The sequence below is a fragment of the Pleurodeles waltl genome, chromosome 1_1, assembly GCF_031143425.1.
Source record: "Pleurodeles waltl isolate 20211129_DDA chromosome 1_1, aPleWal1.hap1.20221129, whole genome shotgun sequence".
Taxonomy (NCBI): Eukaryota; Metazoa; Chordata; class Amphibia; order Caudata; family Salamandridae; genus Pleurodeles; species Pleurodeles waltl.
The window spans coordinates 229,787,462-229,809,535 of NC_090436.1; the positions used below are offsets into that span (position 1 = coordinate 229,787,462).

Genomic DNA, 22,074 nt, shown 5'->3' on the forward strand with positions numbered 1-22,074 from the left:
GACCCTGCACCCGCAGCCCCCAGGACCTGAAGGACCGGACTTTCACTGGAGGAGTGACCCCCAGGAGTCCCTCTCCCTTGCCCAAGTGGAGGTTTCCCCGAGGAACCCCCCCCTTGCCTGCCTGCAGCGCTGAAGAGATCCCTAGATCTCCCATTGACTTCCATTACAAACCCGACGCTTGTTTCGACACTGCACCCGGCCGCCCCCGCGCTGCTGAGAGTGAAATTTCTGTGTGGACTTGTGTCCCCCCCGGTGCCCTACAAAACCCCCCTGGTCTGCCCTCCGAAGACGCGGGTACTTACCGGCAAGCAGACCGGAACCGGGGCACCCCCTTCTCTCCATTCTAGCCTATGTGTTTTGGGCACCACTTTGAACTCTGCACCTGACCGGCCCTGAGCTGCTGGTGTGGTGACTTTGGGGTTGCTCTGAACCCCCAACGGTGGGCTACCTTGGACCAAGAACTGAACCCTGTAAGTGTCTTACTTACCTGGTAAAACTAACAAATACTTACCTCCCCTAGGAACTGTGAAAATTGCACTAAGTGTCCACTTTTAAAACAGCTATTTGTCAAATACTTGAAAAGTATACATGCAATTTTGATGATTTGAAGTTCCTAAAGTACTTACCTGCAATACCTTTCGAATGAGCTATTACATGTAGAATTTGAACCTGTGGTTCTTAAAATAAACTAAGAAAAGATATTTTTCTATACAAAAACCTATTGGCTGGATTTGTCTCTGAGTGTGTGTACCTCATTTATTGTCTATGTGTATGTACAACAAATGCTTAACACTACTCCTTGGATAAGCCTACTGCTCGACCACACTACCACAAAATAGAGCATTAGTATTATCTATTTTTACCACTATTTTACCTCTAAGGGGAACCCTTGGACTCTGTGCATGCTATTCCTTACTTTGAAATAGCACATACAGAGCCAACTTCCTACATTGGTGGATCAGCGGTGGGGTACAAGACTTTGCATTTGCTGGACTACTCAGCCAATACCTGATCACACGACAAATTCCAAAATTGTCATTAGAAGTTGATTTTTGCAATTTGAAAAGTTTTCTAAATTCTTAAAAGACCTGCTAGGGCCTTGTGTTAGATCCTGATTAGCATTTCTTTTAGAGTTTAAAAGTTTGTTAAAAGTTTGAATTAGATTCTAGAACCAGTTTTAGTTTCTTAAAAAGTATTCCAACTTTTAGAAGCATAATGTCTAGCACAGATGTGAATGTGGTGGAACTCGACACCACACCTTACCTCCATCTACAGATGAGAGAACTAAGGTCACTCTGTAAACTAAAGAAAATAGCAATGGGCCCCAAACCTACCAAAGTACAGCTCCAGGAGCTTTTGGCAGAGTTTGAAAAGGCCAACCCCTCTGAGGATGGCAACTCAGAGGATGAAGATAGTGACTTGGAGGGAAATTCCCCCCCTCCAGTCCTACTTAGGGAGAGCAGGGTTTCTCAAGCCCTGACTCCACAAATAATAGTCAGAGATGCTGGTTCCCTCACAGGAGGGACCAACAACTCTGAAATCACTGAGGATAACTCCAGTGAAGAGGACATCCAGTTAGCCAGGATGGCCAAAAGATTGGCTTTGGAAAGACAGATCCTAGCCATAGAGAGGGAAAGACAAGAGATGGGCCTAGGACCCATCAATGGTGGCAGCAACATAAATAGGGTCAGAGATTCTCCTGACATGTTGAAAATCCCCAAAGGGATTGTAACTAAATATGAAGATGGTGATGACATCACCAAATGGTTCACAGCTTTTGAGAGGGCTTGTGTAACCAGAAAAGTGAACAGATCTCACTGGGGTGCTCTCCTTTGGGAAATGTTCACAGGAAAGTGTAGGGATAGACTCCTCACACTCTCTGGACAAGATGCAGAATCTTATGACCTCATGAAGGGTACCCTGATTGAGGGCTTTGGATTCTCCACTGAGGAGTACAGGATTAGGTTCAGGGGGGCTCAAAAATCCTCGAGCCAGACCTGGGTTGACTTTGTTGACTACTCAGTGAAAACACTAGATGGTTGGATTCAAGGCAGTGGTGTAAATAATTATGATGGGCTGTACAATTTATTTGTGAAAGAACACCTGTTAAGTAATTGTTTCAATGATAAACTGCATCAGCATCTGGTAGACCTAGGACCAATTTCTCCCCAAGAATTGGGAAAGAAGGCGGACCATTGGGTCAAGACAAGGGTGTCCAAGACTTCAACAGGGGGTGACCAAAAGAAAGGGGTCACAAAGACTCCCCAGCAGAAGGGTGATGAGACAACCAAAACTAAAAATAGTAAAGAGTCTTCTACAGGCCCCCAAAAACCTGCACAGGAGGGTGGGCCCAGAGCCTCTTCACAAAACAATGGGTACAAGGGTAAAAACTTTGATCCCAAAAAGGCCTGGTGTCATAGCTGTAAACAGCATGGACACCAAACTGGAGACAAGGCCTGTCCCAAGAAAAGTTCCACTCCAAACTCCCATCCAGGTAACACTGGTATGGCTAGTCTCCAAGTGGGATCAACAGTGTGCCCAGAGCAAATCAGGGTCCACACTGAAGCTACTCTAGTTTCTGAGGGTGGGGTGGATTTAGCCACACTAGCTGTCTGGCCGCCTAACATGCAAAAATACAGACAGCAACTCTTAATTAATGGGACTAGAATAGAGGGCCTGAGGGATACAGGTGCCAGTGTCACCATGGTGACAGAGAAACTGGTTTCCCCTGGCCAATACCTGACTGGAAAAACTTACACAGTCACCAACGCTGACAATCAGAGAAAAGTACATCCCATGGCAATGGTTACTTTAGAATGGGGAGGGGTCAATGGCCTGAAGCAGGTGGTGGTCTCCTCAAATATCCCAGTGGACTGTCTGCTTGGAAATGACCTGGAGTCCTCAGCATGGGCTGAGGTAGAGCTAAAAACCCATGCAGCAATGCTGGGTATCCCTGAACTGGTGTGTGTGAAAACAAGAGCACAGTGCAAGGCACAGGGTGAAAAAGTAGAGCTGGAGTCTGGAAAAATGGCCCAACCTACCAAGAGAACAGGAAAGTCAGTTGGGAAACCAACTGCAACACAGCAAAAGAAAGGGAACCTCTCTTCTCAGGAAGAAGTTCTGCCCTCTGAGGGAACTGAGCCTTTGGAACTTGAACCTTATCAGGTTGAGCTCTTAGGCCCAGGGGGACCCTCAAGGGAAGAGCTGTGTAAGGGACAAGAAACCTGTCCCTCTCTTGAAGGCCTTAGGCAGCAAGCTGCTGAAGAGTCCAAAGGCAAGAAAAATGGAACACATAGGGTCTATTGGGAAGATGGGCTCCTGTACACTGAGGCCAGAGACCCCAAACCTGGTGCCACTAGGAGAGTGGTAGTGCCTCAGCTGTTCAGAGAGTTCATCCTAACATTGGCCCATGACATTCCCCTTGCTGGACATTTGGGACAAACCAAGACGTGGGAGAGGTTAGTCAACCACTTCTACTGGCCCAATATGTCCAACATGGTTAAGGAGTTTTGCCTCTCCTGCCCCACCTGTCAAGCCAGTGGTAAGACAGGTGGGCACCCAAAGGCCCCCCTCATTCCACTTCCAGTGGTGGGGGTGCCCTTTGAAAGAGTGGGGGTGGACATAGTTGGTCCACTGGAACCTCCCACAGCCTCAGGAAATATGTATATCCTGGTAGTAGTGGATCATGCTACCAGGTATCCTGAAGCTATTCCCCTTAGGTCGACTACTGCCCCTGCAGTAGCCAAGGCCCTCATTGGTATCTTTACCAGAGTGGGTTTCCCTAAGGAGGTGGTGTCTGACAGAGGTACCAACTTCATGTCAGCATACCTAAAGCACATGTGGAATGAGTGTGGAGTGACTTATAAATTCACTACACCTTACCATCCACAAACTAATGGCTTAGTTGAGAGATTCAACAAGACATTAAAGGGCATGATCATGGGGCTCCCAGAAAAACTCAAAAGGAGATGGGATGTCCTCCTGCCATGTCTGCTTTTCGCTTACAGGGAGGTACCACAGAAGGGAGTAGGGTTCTCACCCTTTGAACTTCTGTTTGGTCATCCTGTAAGGGGACCACTTGCCCTTGTTAAAGAAGGCTGGGAGAGACCTCTCCATGAGCCTAAACAGGACATAGTGGACTATGTACTTGGCCTTCGCTCTAGAATGGCAGAGTACATGGAAAAGGCAACCAAAAACCTTGAGGCCAGCCAACAGCTCCAGAAGTTTTGGTATGACCAAAAGGCTGCACTGGTTGAGTTCCAACCAGGGCAGAAAGTCTGGGTTCTGGAGCCTGTGGCTCCCAGGGCACTCCAGGACAAATGGAGTGGCCCTTACCCAGTACTAGAGAGGAAGAGTCAGGTCACCTACTTGGTGGACCTGGGCACAAGCAGGAGCCCCAAAAGGGTGATCCATGTAAACCGCCTTAAGCTCTTCCACGACAGGGCTGATGTCAATCTGTTGATGGTAACAGATGAGGATCAGGAGGCAGAGAGTGAACCTCTCCCTGATCTTCTGTCATCAGACCCAAAAGATGGTACAGTAGATGGAGTGATCTACTCAGACACCCTCTCTGGCCAACAGCAAGCTGATTGTAGGAGAGTCCTACAACAGTTTCCTGAACTCTTCTCCTTAACCCCTGGTCAGACACACCTGTGTACCCATGATGTGGACACAGGAGACAGCATGCCTGTCAAGAACAAAATCTTTAGACAATCTGACCATGTTAAAGAAAGCATCAAGGTGGAAGTCCACAAGATGCTGGAATTGGGAGTCATTGAGCGCTCTGACAGCCCCTGGGCTAGCCCAGTGGTCTTAGTCCCCAAACCTCACACCAAAGATGGAAAGAAAGAGATGAGGTTTTGTGTGGACTACAGAGGGCTCAATTCTGTCACCAAGACAGATGCCCATCCAATTCCAAGAGCTGATGAGCTCATTGATAAATTAGGTGCTGCCAAATTTCTAAGTACCTTTGACTTGACAGCAGGGTACTGGCAAATAAAAATGGCACCTGGAGCAAAAGAAAAGACAGCATTCTCCACACCTGATGGGCATTATCAGTTTACTGTTATGCCCTTTGGTTTAAAGAATGCCCCTGCCACCTTCCAAAGGTTGGTGAATCAAGTCCTTGCTGGCTTGGAGTCCTTTAGCACAGCTTATCTTGATGATATTGCTGTCTTTAGCTCCACCTGGCAGGATCACCTGGTCCACCTGAGGAAGGTTTTGAAGGCTCTGCAATCTGCAGGCCTCTCTATCAAGGCATCCAAATGCCAGATAGGGCAGGGAACTGTGGTTTACTTGGGACACCTTGTAGGTGGAGGCCAAGTTCAGCCACTCCAACCCAAGATCCAGACTATTCTGGACTGGGTAGCTCCAAAAACCCAGACTCAAGTCAGGGCATTCCTTGGCTTGACTGGGTATTACAGGAGGTTTGTGAAGGGATATGGATCCATTGTGACAGCCCTCACTGAACTCACCTCCAAGAAAATGCCCAAGAAAGTAAACTGGACTGTGGACTGCCAACAGGCCTTTGACACCCTGAAACAGGCAATGTGCTCAGCACCAGTTCTCAAAGCTCCAGATTATTCTAAGCAGTTCATTGTGCAGACTGATGCCTCTGAACATGGGATAGGGGCAGTTTTGTCCCAAACAAATGATGATGGCCTTGACCAGCCTGTTGCTTTCATTAGCAGGAGGTTACTCCCCAGGGAGCAGCGTTGGAGTGCCATTGAGAGGGAGGCCTTTGCTGTGGTTTGGTCCCTGAAGAAGCTGAGACCATACCTCGTTGGGACTCACTTCCTAGTTCAAACCGACCACAGACCTCTCAAATGGCTGATGCAAATGAAAGGTGAAAATCCTAAACTGTTGAGGTGGTCCATCTCCCTACAGGGAATGGACTTTATAGTGGAACACAGACCTGGGACTGCCCATGCCAATGCAGATGGCCTTTCCAGGTTCTTCCACTTAGAAAATGAAGACTCTCTTGGGAAAGGTTAGTCTCATCCTCTTTCGTTTGGGGGGGGGTTGTGTAAGGAAATGCCTCCTTGGCATGGTTGCCCCCTGACTTTTTGCCTTTGCTGATGCTATGTTTACAATTGAAAGTGTGCTGAGGCCTGCTAACCAGGCCCCAGCACCAGTGTTCTTTCCCTAACCTGTACTTTTGTATCCACAATTGGCAGACCCTGGCATCCAGATAAGTCCCTTGTAACTGGTACTTCTAGTACCAAGGGCCCTGATGCCAAGGAAGGTCTCTAAGGGATGCAGCATGTCTTATGCCACCCTGGAGACCTCTCACTCAGCACAGACACACTGCTTGCCAGCTTGTGTGTGCTAGTGAGGACAAAACGAGTAAGTCGACATGGCACTCCCCTCAGGGTGCCATGCCAGCCTCTCACTGCCTATGCAGTATAGGTAAGACACCCCTCTAGCAGGCCTTACAGCCCTAAGGCAGGGTGCACTATACCATAGGTGAGGGTACCAGTGCATGAGCATGGTACCCCTACAGTGTCTAAACAAAACCTTAGACATTGTAAGTGCAGGGTAGCCATAAGAGTATATGGTCTGGGAGTCTGTCAAACACGAACTCCACAGCACCATAATGGCTACACTGAAAACTGGGAAGTTTGGTATCAAACTTCTCAGCACAATAAATGCACACTGATGCCAGTGTACATTTTATTGTAAAATACACCACAGAGGGCACCTTAGAGGTGCCCCCTGAAACTTAACCGACTATCTGTGTAGGCTGACTAGTTCTAGCAGCCTGCCACAAACCGAGACATGTTGCTGGCCCCATGGGGAGAGTGCCTTTGTCACTCTGAGGCCAGTAACAAAGCCTGCACTGGGTGGAGATGCTAACACCTCTCCCAGGCAGGAATTGTCACACCTGGCGGTGAGCCTCAAAGGCTCACCTCCTTTGTGCCAACCCAGCAGGACACTCCAGCTAGTGGAGTTGCCCGCCCCCTCCGGCCAGGCCCCACTTTTGGCGGCAAGGCCGGAGAAAATAATGAGAATAACAAGGAGGAGTCACTGGCCAGTCAGGACAGCCCCTAAGGTGTCCTGAGCTGAGGTGACTCTAACTTTTAGAAATCCTCCATCTTGCAGATGGAGGATTCCCCCAATAGGGTTAGGATTGTGACCCCCTCCCCTTGGGAGGAGGCACAAAGAGGGTGTACCCACCCTCAGGGCTAGTAGCCATTGGCTACTAACCCCCCAGACCTAAACACGCCCTTAAATTTAGTATTTAAGGGCTACCCTGAACCCTAGAAAATTAGATTCCTGCAACAAGAAGAAGGACTGCCCAGCTGAAAACCCCTGCAGCGGAAGACCAGAAGACGACAACTGCCTTGGCTCCAGAAACTCACCGGCCTGTCTCCTGCCTTCCAAAGATCCTGCTCCAGCGACGCCTTCCGAAGGGACCAGCGACCTCGACATCCTCTGAGGACTGCCCCTGCTTCGAAAAGACAAGAAACTCCCGAGGACAGCGGACCTGCTCCAAGAAAAGCTGCAACTTTGTTTCCAGCAACTTTAAAGAACCCTGCAAGCTCCCCGCAAGAAGCGTGAGACTTGCAACACTGCACCCGGCGACCCCGACTCGGCTGGTGGCGATCCGACACCTCAGGAGGGACCCCAGGACTACTCTGATTCTGTGAGTACCAAAACCTGTCCCCCCTGAGCCCCCACAGCGCCGCCTGCAGAGGGAATCCCGAGGCTTCCCCTGACCGCGACTCTTTGAACCTAAAGTCCCGACACCTGGGAGAGACCCTGCACCCGCAGCCCCCAGGACCTGAAGGACCGGACTTTCACTGGAGGAGTGACCCCCAGGAGTCCCTCTCCCTTGCCCAAGTGGAGGTTTCCCCGAGGAACCCCCCCCTTGCCTGCCTGCAGCGCTGAAGAGATCCCTAGATCTCCCATTGACTTCCATTACAAACCCGACGCTTGTTTCGACACTGCACCCGGCCGCCCCCGCGCTGCTGAGAGTGAAATTTCTGTGTGGACTTGTGTCCCCCCCGGTGCCCTACAAAACCCCCCTGGTCTGCCCTCCGAAGACGCGGGTACTTACCGGCAAGCAGACCGGAACCGGGGCACCCCCTTCTCTCCATTCTAGCCTATGTGTTTTGGGCACCACTTTGAACTCTGCACCTGACCGGCCCTGAGCTGCTGGTGTGGTGACTTTGGGGTTGCTCTGAACCCCCAACGGTGGGCTACCTTGGACCAAGAACTGAACCCTGTAAGTGTCTTACTTACCTGGTAAAACTAACAAATACTTACCTCCCCTAGGAACTGTGAAAATTGCACTAAGTGTCCACTTTTAAAACAGCTATTTGTCAAATACTTGAAAAGTATACATGCAATTTTGATGATTTGAAGTTCCTAAAGTACTTACCTGCAATACCTTTCGAATGAGCTATTACATGTAGAATTTGAACCTGTGGTTCTTAAAATAAACTAAGAAAAGATATTTTTCTATACAAAAACCTATTGGCTGGATTTGTCTCTGAGTGTGTGTACCTCATTTATTGTCTATGTGTATGTACAACAAATGCTTAACACTACTCCTTGGATAAGCCTACTGCTCGACCACACTACCACAAAATAGAGCATTAGTATTATCTATTTTTACCACTATTTTACCTCTAAGGGGAACCCTTGGACTCTGTGCATGCTATTCCTTACTTTGAAATAGCACATACAGAGCCAACTTCCTACAGGTACTCACCCCCTCAACTAATAACCTAATTTCTTACAGTGCCCAAATAAAGCATGTGTAGCAACAAGAACATCATAAATAGAAAAAACATATGTATATCACTAAAAGCAGTCAGAAACGTTTTTAATGCTAACAAAACATGGAAACTATCTTAAGAAACACACATCTAGAGAACAAAGTATGAACATTATCAGTGTACACACTAATCTTAATGCACTAATCAGTGAAGAGGCACTAATAGCCTGACAACACATTTAGTTAGCTGTCATACATTCTAGAGGCCAAAAACTCAAAAAGTAGCGTCTGCATTAACTACAGTATTATAACATTACTTACAGCCTTTTTTCTTTTGGGATATCAAAGGATGCTGCCATGTTCATAAGCGTTGGTAGGCAGTGCAAATGATGACTATGTGAGTGAGGAAGGATTGTATTTGCCTAAAAAGAAAAAGTAGAATGCAACACGTTTACAAAGTAGTTAGTTGAAACTTGCATTATTCGTAGCAATTTTGTAAACCTGAACATCGACTCTACAAAGAGGCCGTTGCAACTATATGATTTTATTGTTACTTTCATATTTAAAATATTTAACTGCAACACTGAGAAATAAGGAAAGACATAAGGATGCTACATTTAATTTAGAATGCAATCTTAGATGTAATTTTCAAATTTTATCAGCAGCCAACACAAAAGCAATAGTATGCAGAATTTTTAAGACAATATGAGAGAGATGTGTTGTGCAGTGGCAGCTTATTGGGGGAGAAGGGGTGACATACACAGATACCTACATACAACAATAATCTTGTTTAAAGGGAGGAGTCAGTACAGAACTCCATAGTACCACTAGCATGTATCAAATTAGACAGCCACATGCTTTCCCCTGCTTCGTCATGTCATTTTCGTGATAGACACTGTTCCTAAAAGCCTCCAGTGAACTCGTAAGCACTCCCACAAGTAGCAGTTTCTTGTAAGCTGCCACAGATCCCACTGCTCATCAATTACCATGGAATAAAAGGCATATGAATGGAATTCTCTATACATGAATGGCACTATCAGCCGGGCGGTGGGAGGGTTGTTCATGTCTTCAGTGAGAATCCCACGATGCAGAATGGCAGCTTTTTCACAGAGGGCTGCTAGATCTTAAGCTCTCACAAAAAACAGCTTTTTTTCCCCCAAAGCAATTCACAAATTCCAAAACCCTTTCAGAAACTTGTGGAGGCTAGCATTCTGGAATTTGGCAGATGGAAGGTAAGACAAAAGATTTATAGAGAGGATGTACTGGCAACACAATGAGGGACAAAATAATTTGAGATAAGTGGTCAGGAAGAGAACTATCAGCCCCATGATTAATGGCGGAAATCAGAGGTGCATCAACAAGGAACGAATGATTAGACAACACAGTCTTCTCTGTCTGGTTTTGTGGCAGATGCCAGTTGGAGGACATTGTGCTTTGTTAGTGTGAATGCCCTCAAGTCTAAAAACAAATGTCTGAATAACTCCCAGAATAAAGTCTACTGGGGTCTCAGCACTATTGAGAGCTACAATGTGCTGGTGGACTCCTCAAGAAGTGCTTGTCATTCTTTACTGGAGAACGTCAACAGCAGGATTTTTCAGTCCTTGGGTGTCCTTTGTAGTCCATAAACAGTAGATTAGCTACCTCCAAGCAAATACGAGATCTCTGAAACACTTTTTAAACATTATTTCACTTATAAATAACATTGAAAGAAACATGTCTGAAAGAGGCATCTGTAACAGGGTGAGTGGAAAAGGTCAGGAGTTAGATTTACAATACTCACCAGAACATATGTCACCAATAGATATACCTGTTGCAATGGGAGTACAGGTGCAACAAGCAGCAGGTTAGTCAGTGTTGGGTCCTTCAGTCGGTACAATAAAATGGAAAGGAAACCAAATGAGCCAGAGAGGTGACGGCAGCACCAGAGAGTGCTGGTCATCAGAAGCCATTGCAGGAGAACAAAAGAATAAAGGGTAAGAGACAAACTTTTAAAGGGCTGGGATTCTAAAGAGAAGGAACTGTGCGGAAACAATAAGAGACCAGCAGGACAAAGAGGGGCAGTGGGTTTGCTTCCAAAGGCCTGTGAGAATTCCGAACAGCCCCATGGGAGACCTCAAAGTTCAGCCACACAAAGGAGGAAGTATACCAGATACGCTGCCTTTCTGCTTCAAAGGCAAGTGGGACCTGATAGGAAGGAGTTAGGTGGTGGAGTAGTAAAGGAGGAGCTGCTCGGTAGAAGGAAGGATACCACACACCATTTTTGCTTCGCAGGACCCATTGGTCTATCCAGACTGACTGTTTTGGAAGAGAAGGAGGCAGGCCTCCAAGCTAGACTTAAAAACTGGGTGCAGTTCAAGAACCTCTACTATAGAAAAAGGGCTGTTATCCTATGCTTTCTGTTGAATCCTTTTTGGAAGATATTTGGAGGCAGACAGAGATTTGTCAGACCTTGAAATTTATGGTGTCTATCATCACAATATGCCTGCTTATTATGTTTTAAAGTCTTTTGAGGAACTATCCGATTCTTCTTCAGACTATGGTGCTTCCTTGGATTTTGATTTTTGTAGCCAGATCAACAGTCTGTGCTTTCTGAAAAAACACTCTCCCAAGAGTGGGATAGATCTTCTGTCCCTGGCACAGCTCTTCCCTATAGGGTTCTGGAAGACCAATACTGGCTACCAAATAGATGCACAGGTGTTAGTGCTTAAGAGTATATAAGAACAGCATTCTGCCTCCTAATCGTCCTATTGCTCAAAGGCTATATATTTAACAACAAGCCATATATAAAAGGGAGTGCTAAAGAAGTCTAAAGAATTTCCCTTGAATGATCAAGACTCAATTAGTACTAAAACATTTGAGAGTCTTATCATATAAGAGTACAGTTCTTCTTAAGCATCCAATAAAGCTGGAGCCATGATATTATGTTGCAATCCAGATTTGTTTCTTTTTTCTGTACTTTCTGTCATTGAGAATTTTAGTTGAAAATGTGTGTAAGGAAATGCCTCCTTGGCATGGTTGCCCCCTGACTTTTTGCCTTTGCTGATGCTATGTTTACAATTGAAAGTGTGCTGAGGCCTGCTAACCAGGCCCCAGCACCAGTGTTCTTTCCCTAACCTGTACTTTTGAATCCACAATTGGCAGACCCTGGCATCCAGATAAGTCCCTTGTAACTGGTACTTCTAGTACCAAGGGCCCTGATGCCAAGGAAGGTCTCTAAGGGCTGCAGCATGTCTTATGCCACCCTGGAGACCTCTCACTCAGCACAGACACACTGCTTGCCAGCTTGTGTGTGCTAGTGAGAACAAAACGAGTAAGTCGACATGGCACTCCCCTCAGGGTGCCATGCCAGCCTCTCACTGCCTATGCAAGTATAGGTCAGTCACCCCTCTAGCAGGCCTTACAGCCCTAAGGCAGGGTGCACTATACCATAGGTGAAGGTACCAGTGCATGAGCATGGTACCCCTACAGTGTCTAAACAAAACCTTAGACATTGTAAGTGCAGGGTAGCCATAAGAGTATATGGTCTGGGAGTTTGTCAAACACGAACTCCACAGCACCATAATGGCTACACTGAAAACTGGGAAGTTTGGTATCAAACTTCTCAGCACAATAAATGCACACTGATGCCAGTGTACATTTTATTGCAAAATACACCCCAGAGGGCACCTTAGAGGTGCCCCCTGAAACTTAACCGACTGTCTGTGTAGGCTGACTAGTTCCAGAGGCCTGCCACACTAGAGACATGTTGCTGGCCCCATGGGGAGAGTGCCTTTGTCACTCTGAGGCCAGTAACAAAGCCTGCACTGGGTGGAGATGCTAACACCTCCCCCAGGCAGGAGCTGTAACACCTGGCGGTGAGCCTCAAAGGCTCACCCCTTTGTCACAGCCCAGCAGGGCACTCCAGCTTAGTGGAGTTGCCCGCCCCCTCCGGCCACGGCCCCCACTTTTGGCGGCAAGGCTGGAGGGAACAAAGAAAGCAACAAGGAGGAGTCACTGGCCAGTCAGGACAGCCCCTAAGGTGTCCTGAGCTGAAGTGACTCTAACTTTTAGAAATCCTCCATCTTGCAGATGGAGGATTCCCCCAATAGGGTTAGGATTGTGACCCCCTCCCCTTGGGAGGAGGCACAAAGAGGGTGTACCCACCCTCAGGGCTAGTAGCCATTGGCTACTAACCCCCCAGACCTAAACACGCCCTTAAATTTAGTATTTAAGGGCTACCCTGAACCCTAGAAAATTAGATTCCTGCAACAACAAGAAGAAGGACTGCCCAGCTGAAAACCCCTGCAGAGGAAGACCAGAAGACAACAACTGCCTTGGCTCCAGAAACTCACCGGCCTGTCTCCTGCCTTCCAAAGAACTCTGCTCCAGCGACGCCTTCCAAAGGGACCAGCGACCTCTGACTCCTCTGAGGACTGCCCTGCTTCGACGACGACAAGAAACTCCCGAGGACAGCGGACCTGCTCCAAAAAGACTGCAACTTTGTTTCAAGAAGCAGCTTTAAAGAACCCTGCAACTCCCCGCAAGAAGCGTGAGACTTGCAACACTGCACCCGGCGACCCCGACTCGGCTGTTGGAGAACCAACACCTCAGGGAGGACCCCCGGAATACTCTCCGACTGTGAGTACCAAAACCTGTCCCCCCTGAGCCCCCACAGCGCCGCCTGCAGAGGGAATCCCGAGGCTTCCCCTGACCGCGACTCTCTGAAACCTAAGTCCCGACGCCTGGAAAAGACCCTGCACCCGCAGCCCCCAGGACCTGAAGGACCGGACTTTCACTGCAGAAGTGACCCCCAGGAGTCCCTCTCCCTTGCCCAAGTGGAGGTTTCCCCGAGGAAGCCCCCCTTGCCTGCCTGCAGCGCTGAAGAGATCCCTTGATCTCTCATAGACTAACATTGAAAACCCGACGCTTGTTTCTACACTGCACCCGGCCGCCCCCGCGCTGCTGAGGGTGAAATTTCTGTGTGGACTTGTGTCCCCCCCGGTGCCCTACAAAACCCCCCTGGTCTGCCCTCCGAAGATGCGGGTACTTACCTGCAAGCAGACCGGAACCGGGGCACCCCCTTCTCTCCATTCTAGCCTATGCGTTTTGGGCACCACTTTGAACTCTGCACCTGACCGGCCCTGAGCTGCTGGTGTGGTGACTTTGGGGTTGCTCTGAACCCCCAACGGTGGGCTACCTTGGACCAAGAACTGAACCCTGTAAGTGTCTTACTTACCTGGTAAAACTAACAAAAACTTACCTCCCCCAGGAACTGTGAAAATTGCACTAAGTGTCCACTTTTGAAATAGCTATTTGTGAATAACTGGAAAAGTATACATGCAATTGAAATGATTCAAAGTTCCTAATGTACTTACCTGCAATACCTTTCAAACAAGATATTACATGTTAAATTTGAACCTGTGGTTCTTAAAATAAACTAAGAAAAGATATTTTTCTATAACAAAACCTATTGGCTGGATTTGTCTCTGAGTGTGTGTACCTCATTTATTGTCTATGTGTATGTACAACAAATGCTTAACACTACTCCTTGGATAAGCCTACTGCTCGACCACACTACCACAAAATAGAGCATTAGTATTATCTATTTTTACCACTATTTTACCTCTAAGGGGAACCCTTGGACTCTGTGCATGCTATTCCTTACTTTGAAATAGCACATACAGAGCCAACTTCCTACATTGGTGGATCAGCGGTGGGGTACAAGACTTTGCATTTGCTGGACTACTCAGCCAATACCTGATCACACGACAAATTCCAAAATTGTCATTAGAAATTGATTTTTGCAATTTGAAAAGTTTTCTAAATTCTTAAAAGACCTGCTAGGGCCTTGTGTTAGATCCTGTTTAGCATTTCTTTTAGAGTTTAAAAGTTTGTAAAAGTTTGAATTAGAACCTAGAACTAGTTGTAGATTCTTAAAAAGTATTCCAACTTTTAGAAGCAAAATGTCTAGCACAGATGTGACTGTGGTGGAACTCGACACCACACCTTACCTCCATCTACAGATGAGAGAGCTAAGGTCACTCTGTAAACTAAAGAAAATAACAATGGGCCCCAAACCTACCAAAATACAGCTCCAGGAGCTTTTGGCAGAGTTTGAAAAGGCCAACCCCTCTGAGGGTGGCAACTCAGAGGATGAAGATAGTGACTTGGAGGGAAATTCCCCCCCTCCAGTCCTACTTAGGGAGAGCAGGGCTACTCAAGCCCTGACTCCACAAATAATAGTCAGAGATGCTGGTTCCCTCACAGGAGGGACCAACAACTCTGAAATCACTGAGGATAACCCCAGTGAAGAGGACATCCAGTTAGCCAGGATGGCCAAAAGATTGGCTTTGGAAAGACAGATCCTAGCCATAGAGAGGGAAAGACAAGAGATGGGCCTAGGACCCATCAATGGTGGCAGCAACATAAATAGGGTCAGAGATTCTCCTGACATGTTGAAAATCCCTAAAGGGATTGTAACTAAATATGAAGATGGTGATGACATCACCAAATGGTTCACAGCTTTTGAGAGGGCTTGTGTAACCAGAAAAGTGAACAGATCTCACTGGGGTGCTCTCCTTTGGGAAATGTTCACAGGAAAGTGTAGGGATAGACTCCTCACACTCTCTGGAAAAGATGCAGAATCTTATGACCTCATGAAGGGTACCCTGATTGAGGGCTTTGGATTCTCCACTGAGGAGTATAGGATTAGATTCAGGGGGGCTCAAAAATCCTCGAGCCAGACCTGGGTTGACTTTGTAGACTACTCAGTCAAAACACTAGATGGTTGGATTCAAGGCAGTGGTGTAAGTAATTATGATGGGCTGTACAATTTATTTGTGAAAGAACACCTGTTAAGTAATTGTTTCAATGATAAACTGCATCAGCATCTGGTAGACCTAGGACCAATTTCTCCCCAAGAATTGGGAAAGAAGGCGGACCATTGGGTCAAGACTAGGGTGTCCAAAACTTCCACAGGGGGTGACCAAAAGAAAGGGGTCACGAAACCTCCCCAGGGGAAAGGTGGTGAGACAGCCAAAACTAAAAATAGTAAAGAGTCTTCTACAGGCCCCCAAAAACCTGCACAGGAGGGTGGGCCCAGAGCCTCTTCACAAAACAATCCTGGGTACAAGGGTACAAACTTTGATCCCAAAAAGGCCTGGTGTCGAAACTGTAGTCAGTCTGGACACCAAACTGGAGACAAGGCCTGTCCCAAGAAAAGTTCCACTCCAAACTCCAATCCAGGTAACACTGGAATGGCTAGTCTCCAAGTGGGATCAACAGTGTGCCCAGAGCAAATCAGGGTCCACACTGAAGCTACTCTAGTCTCTGAGGGTGGGGTGGATTTAGCCACACTAGCTGCCTGGCCTCCTAACATGCAAAAATACAGGCAGCAGCTCTTTATTAATGGGACAAGTGTAGAGGGCCTGAGGGATACAGGTGCCAGTGTCACCATGGTGACAGAGAAACTGGTTTCCCCTGGCCAATACCTGACTGGAAAAACTTATACAGTCACCAATGCTGACAATCAAACTAAAGCACATCCCATGGCAATGGTAACTTTAGAATGGGGAGGGGTCAATGGCCTGAAACAGGTGGTGGTCTCCTCAAACATCCCAGTGGACTGTCTGCTTGGAAATGACCTGGAGTCCTCAGCATGGGCTGAGGTAGAACTAAAAACCCATGCAGCCATGCTGGGTATCCCTGAACTGGTGTGTGTAAAAACAAGAGCACAATGCAAGGCACAGGGTGAAAAAGTAGAGCTGGAGTCTGGAAAAATGGCCCAGCCTACTAAGAGAAAAGGAAAGTCAGTTGGGAAACCAACTGCAACACAGTCCGAAAAAGGGAACCTCTCTTCTCAGGAATTAGTTCTGCCCTCTGAGGGAACTGAGCCTTTGGAGCTTGAGCCTTATCAGGTTGAGCTCTTAGGCCCAGGGGGACCCTCAAGGGAGGAGCTGTGTAAGGGACAAGAAACCTGTCCCTCTCTTGAAGGCCTTAGGCAGCAAGCTGCTGAAGAGTCCAAGGGCAAGAAAAATGGAACACATAGGGTCTATTGGGAAGATGGACTCCTGTACACTGAGGCCAGAGACCCCAAACCTGGTGCCACTAGGAGAGTGGTAGTGCCTCAGTCGTTCAGAGAGTTTATTCTGACCTTAGCCCATGATATTCCCCTTGCTGGGCATTTGGGACAAACCAAGACGTGGGCGAGGTTAGTCAACCACTTCTACTGGCCCAATATGTCCCAGAAGGTTAAGGAGTTTTGCCTCTCCTGCCCCACCTGTCAATCCAGTGGTAAGACAGGTGGGCACCCAAAGGCCCCCCTCATTCCACTTCCAGTGGTGGGGGTCCCCTTTGAAAGAGTGGGTGTGGACATAGTTGGTCCACTGGAACCTCCCACAGCCTCAGGAAATATGTACATCCTAGTAGTAGTGGATCATGCTACTAGGTATCCTGAAGCTATTCCCCTTAGGTCGACTACTGCCCCTGCAGTAGCCAAGGCCCTCATTGGTATCTTTACCAGAGTGGGTTTCCCTAAGGAGGTGGTGTCTGACAGAGGTACCAACTTCATGTCAGCATACCTAAAACACATGTGGAATGAGTGTGGAGTGACTTACAAATTCACTACACCATACCATCCACAAACTAATGGCTTAGTTGAGAGATTCAACAAGACATTAAAAGGCATGATCATGGGGCTCCCAGAAAAACTAAAAAGGAGATGGGATGTCCTCTTGCCATGTCTGCTTTTTGCTTACAGAGAGGTGCCACAGAAGGGAGTAGGATTCTCACCCTTTGAACTTCTGTTTGGTCACCCTGTAAGGGGACCACTTGCTCTTGTTAAAGAAGGCTGGGAGAGACCTCTTCATGAGCCTAAACAAGACATAGTGGACTATGTACTTGGCCTTCGCTCTAGAATGGCAGAGTACATGGAAAAGGCAACCAAAAACCTTGAGGCCAGCCAACAGCTCCAGAAGTTTTGGTATGACCAAAAGGCTGCATTGGTTGAGTTCCAACCAGGGCAGAAAGTCTGGGTTCTGGAGCCTGTGGCTCCCAGGGCACTCCAGGACAAATGGAGTGGCCCTTACCCAGTGCTAGAAAGGAAGAGTCAGGTCACCTACCTGGTGGACCTGGGCACAAGCAGGAGCCCCAAGAGGGTGATCCATGTGAACCGCCTTAAGCTCTTCCATGAAAGAGCTGATGTGAATCTGTTGATGGTAACAGATGAGGATCAGGAGGCAGAGAGTGAACCTCTCCCTGATCTTCTGTCATCAGACCCAAAAGATGGCTCAGTAGATGGAGTGATCTACTCAGACACCCTCTCTGGCCAACAGCAAGCTGATTGTAGGAGAGTCCTACAACAGTTTCCTGAACTCTTCTCCTTAACCCCTGGTCAGACACACCTGTGTACCCATGATGTGGACACAGGAGACAGCATGCCTGTCAAAAACAAAATCTTTAGACAGACTGACCATGTTAAGGAAAGCATCAAGGTGGAAGTCCACAAGATGCTGGAATTGGGAGTAATTGAGCGCTCTGACAGCCCCTGGGCTAGCCCAGTGGTCTTAGTCCCCAAACCTCACACCAAAGATGGAAAGAAAGAGATGAGGTTTTGTGTGGATTACAGAGGGCTCAATTCTGTCACCAAGACAGATGCTCATCCAATTCCTAGAGCTGATGAGCTCATAGATAAATTAGGTGCTGCCAAATTCTTAAGTACCTTTGACTTGACAGCAGGGTACTGGCAAATAAAAATGGCACCTGGAGCAAAAGAGAAAACAGCATTCTCCACACCTGATGGGCATTATCAGTTTACTGTTATGCCCTTTGGTTTAAAGAATGCCCCTGCCACCTTCCAAAGGTTGGTGAATCAAGTCCTTGCTGGTTTGGAGTCCTTTAGCACAGCTTATCTTGATGATATTGCTGTCTTTAGCTCCACCTGGCAGGATCACCTGGTCCACCTGAAGAAGGTTTTGAAGGCTCTGCAATCTGCAGGCCTCTCTATCAAGGCATCCAAATGCCAGATAGGGCAGGGAACTGTGGTTTACTTGGGCCACCTTGTAGGTGGAGGCCAAGTTCAGCCACTCCAACCCAAGATCCAGACTATTCTGGACTGGGTAGCTCCAAAAACCCAGACTCAAGTCAGGGCATTCCTTGGCTTGACTGGGTATTACAGGAGGTTTGTGAAGGGATATGGATCCATTGTGACAGCCCTCACTGAACTCACCTCCAAGAAAATGCCCAAGAAAGTGAACTGGACTGTGGAATGCCAACAGGCCTTTGACACCCTGAAACAAGCAATGTGCTCAGCACCAGTTCTAAAAGCTCCATATTATTCTAAGCAGTTCATTGTGCAGACAGATGCCTCTGAACATGGGATAGGGGCAGTTTTGTCCCAAACAAATGATGATGATGGCCTTGACCAGCCTGTTGCTTTCATTAGCAGGAGGTTACTCCCCAGGGAGCAGCGTTGGAGTGCCATTGAGAGGGAGGCCTTTGCTGTGGTTTGGTCCCTGAAGAAGCTGAGACCATACCTCTTTGGGACTCACTTCCTAGTTCAAACTGACCACAGACCTCTCAAATGGCTGATGCAAATGAAAGGTGAAAATCCTAAACTGTTGAGGTGGTCCATCTCCCTACAGGGAATGGACTTTATAGTGGAACACAGACCTGGGACTGCCCATGCCAATGCAGATGGCCTTTCCAGGTTCTTCCACTTAGAAAATGAAGACTCTCTTGGGAAAGCTTAGTCTCATCCTCTTTCGTTTGGGGGGGGGGTTGTGTAAGGAAATGCCTCCTTGGCATGGTTGCCCCCTGACTTTTTGCCTTTGCTGATGCTATGTTTACAATTGAAAGTGTGCTGAGGCCTGCTAACCAGGCCCCAGCACCAGTGTTATTTCCCTAACCTGTACTTTTGTATCCACAATTGGCAGACCCTGGCATCCAGATAAGTCCCTTGTAACTGGTACTTCTAGTACCAAGGGCCCGGATGCCAAGGAAGGTCTCTAAGGGCTGCAGCATGTCTTATGCCACCCTGGAGACCTCTCACTCAGCACAGACACACTGCTTGCCAGCTTGTGTGTGCTAGTGAGAACAAAACGAGTAAGTCGACATGGCACTCCCCTCAGGGTGCCATGCCAGCCTCTCACTGCCTATGCAAGTATAGGTCAGTCACCCCTCTAGCAGGCCTTACAGCCCTAAGGCAGGGTGCACTATACCATAGGTGAGGGTACCAGTGCATGAGCATGGTACCCCTACAGTGTCTAAACAAAACCTTAGACATTGTAAGTGCAGGGTAGCCATAAGAGTACATGGTCTGGGAGTTTGTCAAACACGAACTCCACAGCACCATAATGGCTACACTGAAAACTGGGAAGTTTGGTATCAAACTTCTCAGCACAATAAATGCACACTGATGCCAGTGTACATTTTATTGCAAAATACACCCCAGAGGGCACCTTAGAGGTGCCCCCTGAAACTTAACCGACTGTCTGTGTAGGCTGACTAGTTCCAGCAGCCTGCCACACTAGAGACATGTTGCTGGCCCCATGGGGAGAGTGCCTTTGTCACTCTGAGGCCAGTAACAAAGCCTGCACTGGGTGGAGATGCTAACACCTCCCCCAGGCAGGAGCTGTAACACCTGGCAGTGAGCCTCAAAGGCTCACCCCTTTGTCACAGCCCAGCAGGGCACTCCAGCTTAGTGGAGTTGCCCGCCCCCTCCGGCCACGGCCCCCACTTTTGGCGGCAAGGCTGGAGGGAACAAAGAAAGCAACAAGGAGGAGTCACTGGCCAGTCAGGACAGCCCCTAAGGTGTCCTGAGCTGAAGTGACTCTAACTTTTAGAAATCCTCCATCTTGCAGATGGAGGATTCCCCCAATAGGGTTAGGATTGTGACCCCCTCCCCTTGGGAGGAGGCACAAAGAGGGTGTACCCACCCTCAGGGCTAGTAGCCATTGGCTACTAACCCCCCAGACCTAAACACGCCCTTAAATTTAGTATTTAAGGGCTACCCTGAACCCTAGAAAATTAGATTCCTGCAACAACAAGAAGAAGGACTGCCCAGCTGAAAACCCCTGCAGAGGAAGACCAGAAGACAACAACTGCCTTGGCTCCAGAAACTCACCGGCCTGTCTCCTGCCTTCCAAAGAACTCTGCTCCAGCGACGCCTTCCAAAGGGACCAGCGACCTCTGACTCCTCTGAGGACTGCCCTGCTTCGACGACGACAAGAAACTCCCGAGGACAGCGGACCTGCTCCACAAAGACTGCAACTTTGTTTCAAGAAGCAGCTTTAAAGAACCCTGCAACTCCCCTCAAGAAGCGTGAGACTTGCAACACTGCACCCGGCGACCCCGACTCGGCTGTTGGAGAACCAACACCTCAGGGAGGACCCCCGGACTACTCTCCGACTGTGAATACCAAAACCTGTCCCCCCTGAGCCCCCACAGCGCCGCCTGCAGAGGGAATCCCGAGGCTTCCCCTGACCGCGACTCTCTGAAACCTAAGTCCCGACGCCTGGAAAAGACCCTGCACCCGCAGCCCCCAGGACCTGAAGGACCGGACTTTCACTGCAGAAGTGACCCCCAGGAGTCCCTCTCCCTTGCCCAAGTGGAGGTTTCCCCGAGGAAGCCCCCCTTGCCTGCCTGCAGCGCTGAAGAGATCCCTTGATCTCTCATAGACTAACATTGAAAACCCGACGCTTGTTTCTACACTGCACCCGGCCGTCCCCGCGCTGCTGAGGGTGAAATTTCTGTGTGGGCTTGTGTCCCCCCCGGTGCCCTACAAAACCCCCCTGGTCTGCCCTCCGAAGACGCGGGTACTTACCTGCAAGCAGACCGGAACCGGGGCACCCCCTTCTCTCCATTCTAGCCTATGCGTTTTGGGCACCACTTTGAACTCTGCACCTGACCGGCCCTGAGCTGCTGGTGTGGTGACTTTGGGGTTGCTCTGAACCCCCAACGGTGGGCTACCTTGGACCAAGAACTGAACCCTGTAAGTGTCTTACTTACCTGGTAAAACTAACAAAAACTTACCTCCCCCAGGAACTGTGAAAATTGCACTAAGTGTCCACTTTTGAAATAGCTATTTGTGAATAACTGGAAAAGTATACATGCAATTGAAATGATTCAAAGTTCCTAATGTACTTACCTGCAATACCTTTCAAACAAGATATTACATGTTAAATTTGAACCTGTGGTTCTTAAAATAAACTAAGAAAAGATATTTTTCTATAACAAAACCTATTGGCTGGATTTGTCTCTGAGTGTGTGTACCTCATTTATTGTCTATGTGTATGTACAACAAATGCTTAACACTACTCCTTGGATAAGCCTACTGCTCGACCACACTACCACAAAATAGAGCATTAGTATTATCT

The 22,074-nt window shown here is 48.1% G+C and overlaps 1 protein-coding gene across 2 annotated transcripts in view; it reads right to left on the minus strand.

Moving 5' to 3' along the window:
- The window catches only part of RICTOR (RPTOR independent companion of MTOR complex 2), a 1,007,050-nt gene that overhangs the window by 673,627 nt on the left and 311,349 nt on the right, over positions 1-22,074 (minus strand). For both annotated transcript variants that reach the window (XM_069221337.1, XM_069221336.1), the window contains exon 16: positions 9,044-9,144. In XM_069221337.1, the coding sequence (XP_069077438.1) occupies positions 9,044-9,144 (101 nt within the window). The remainder of the gene's footprint in view (positions 1-9,043; positions 9,145-22,074) is intronic.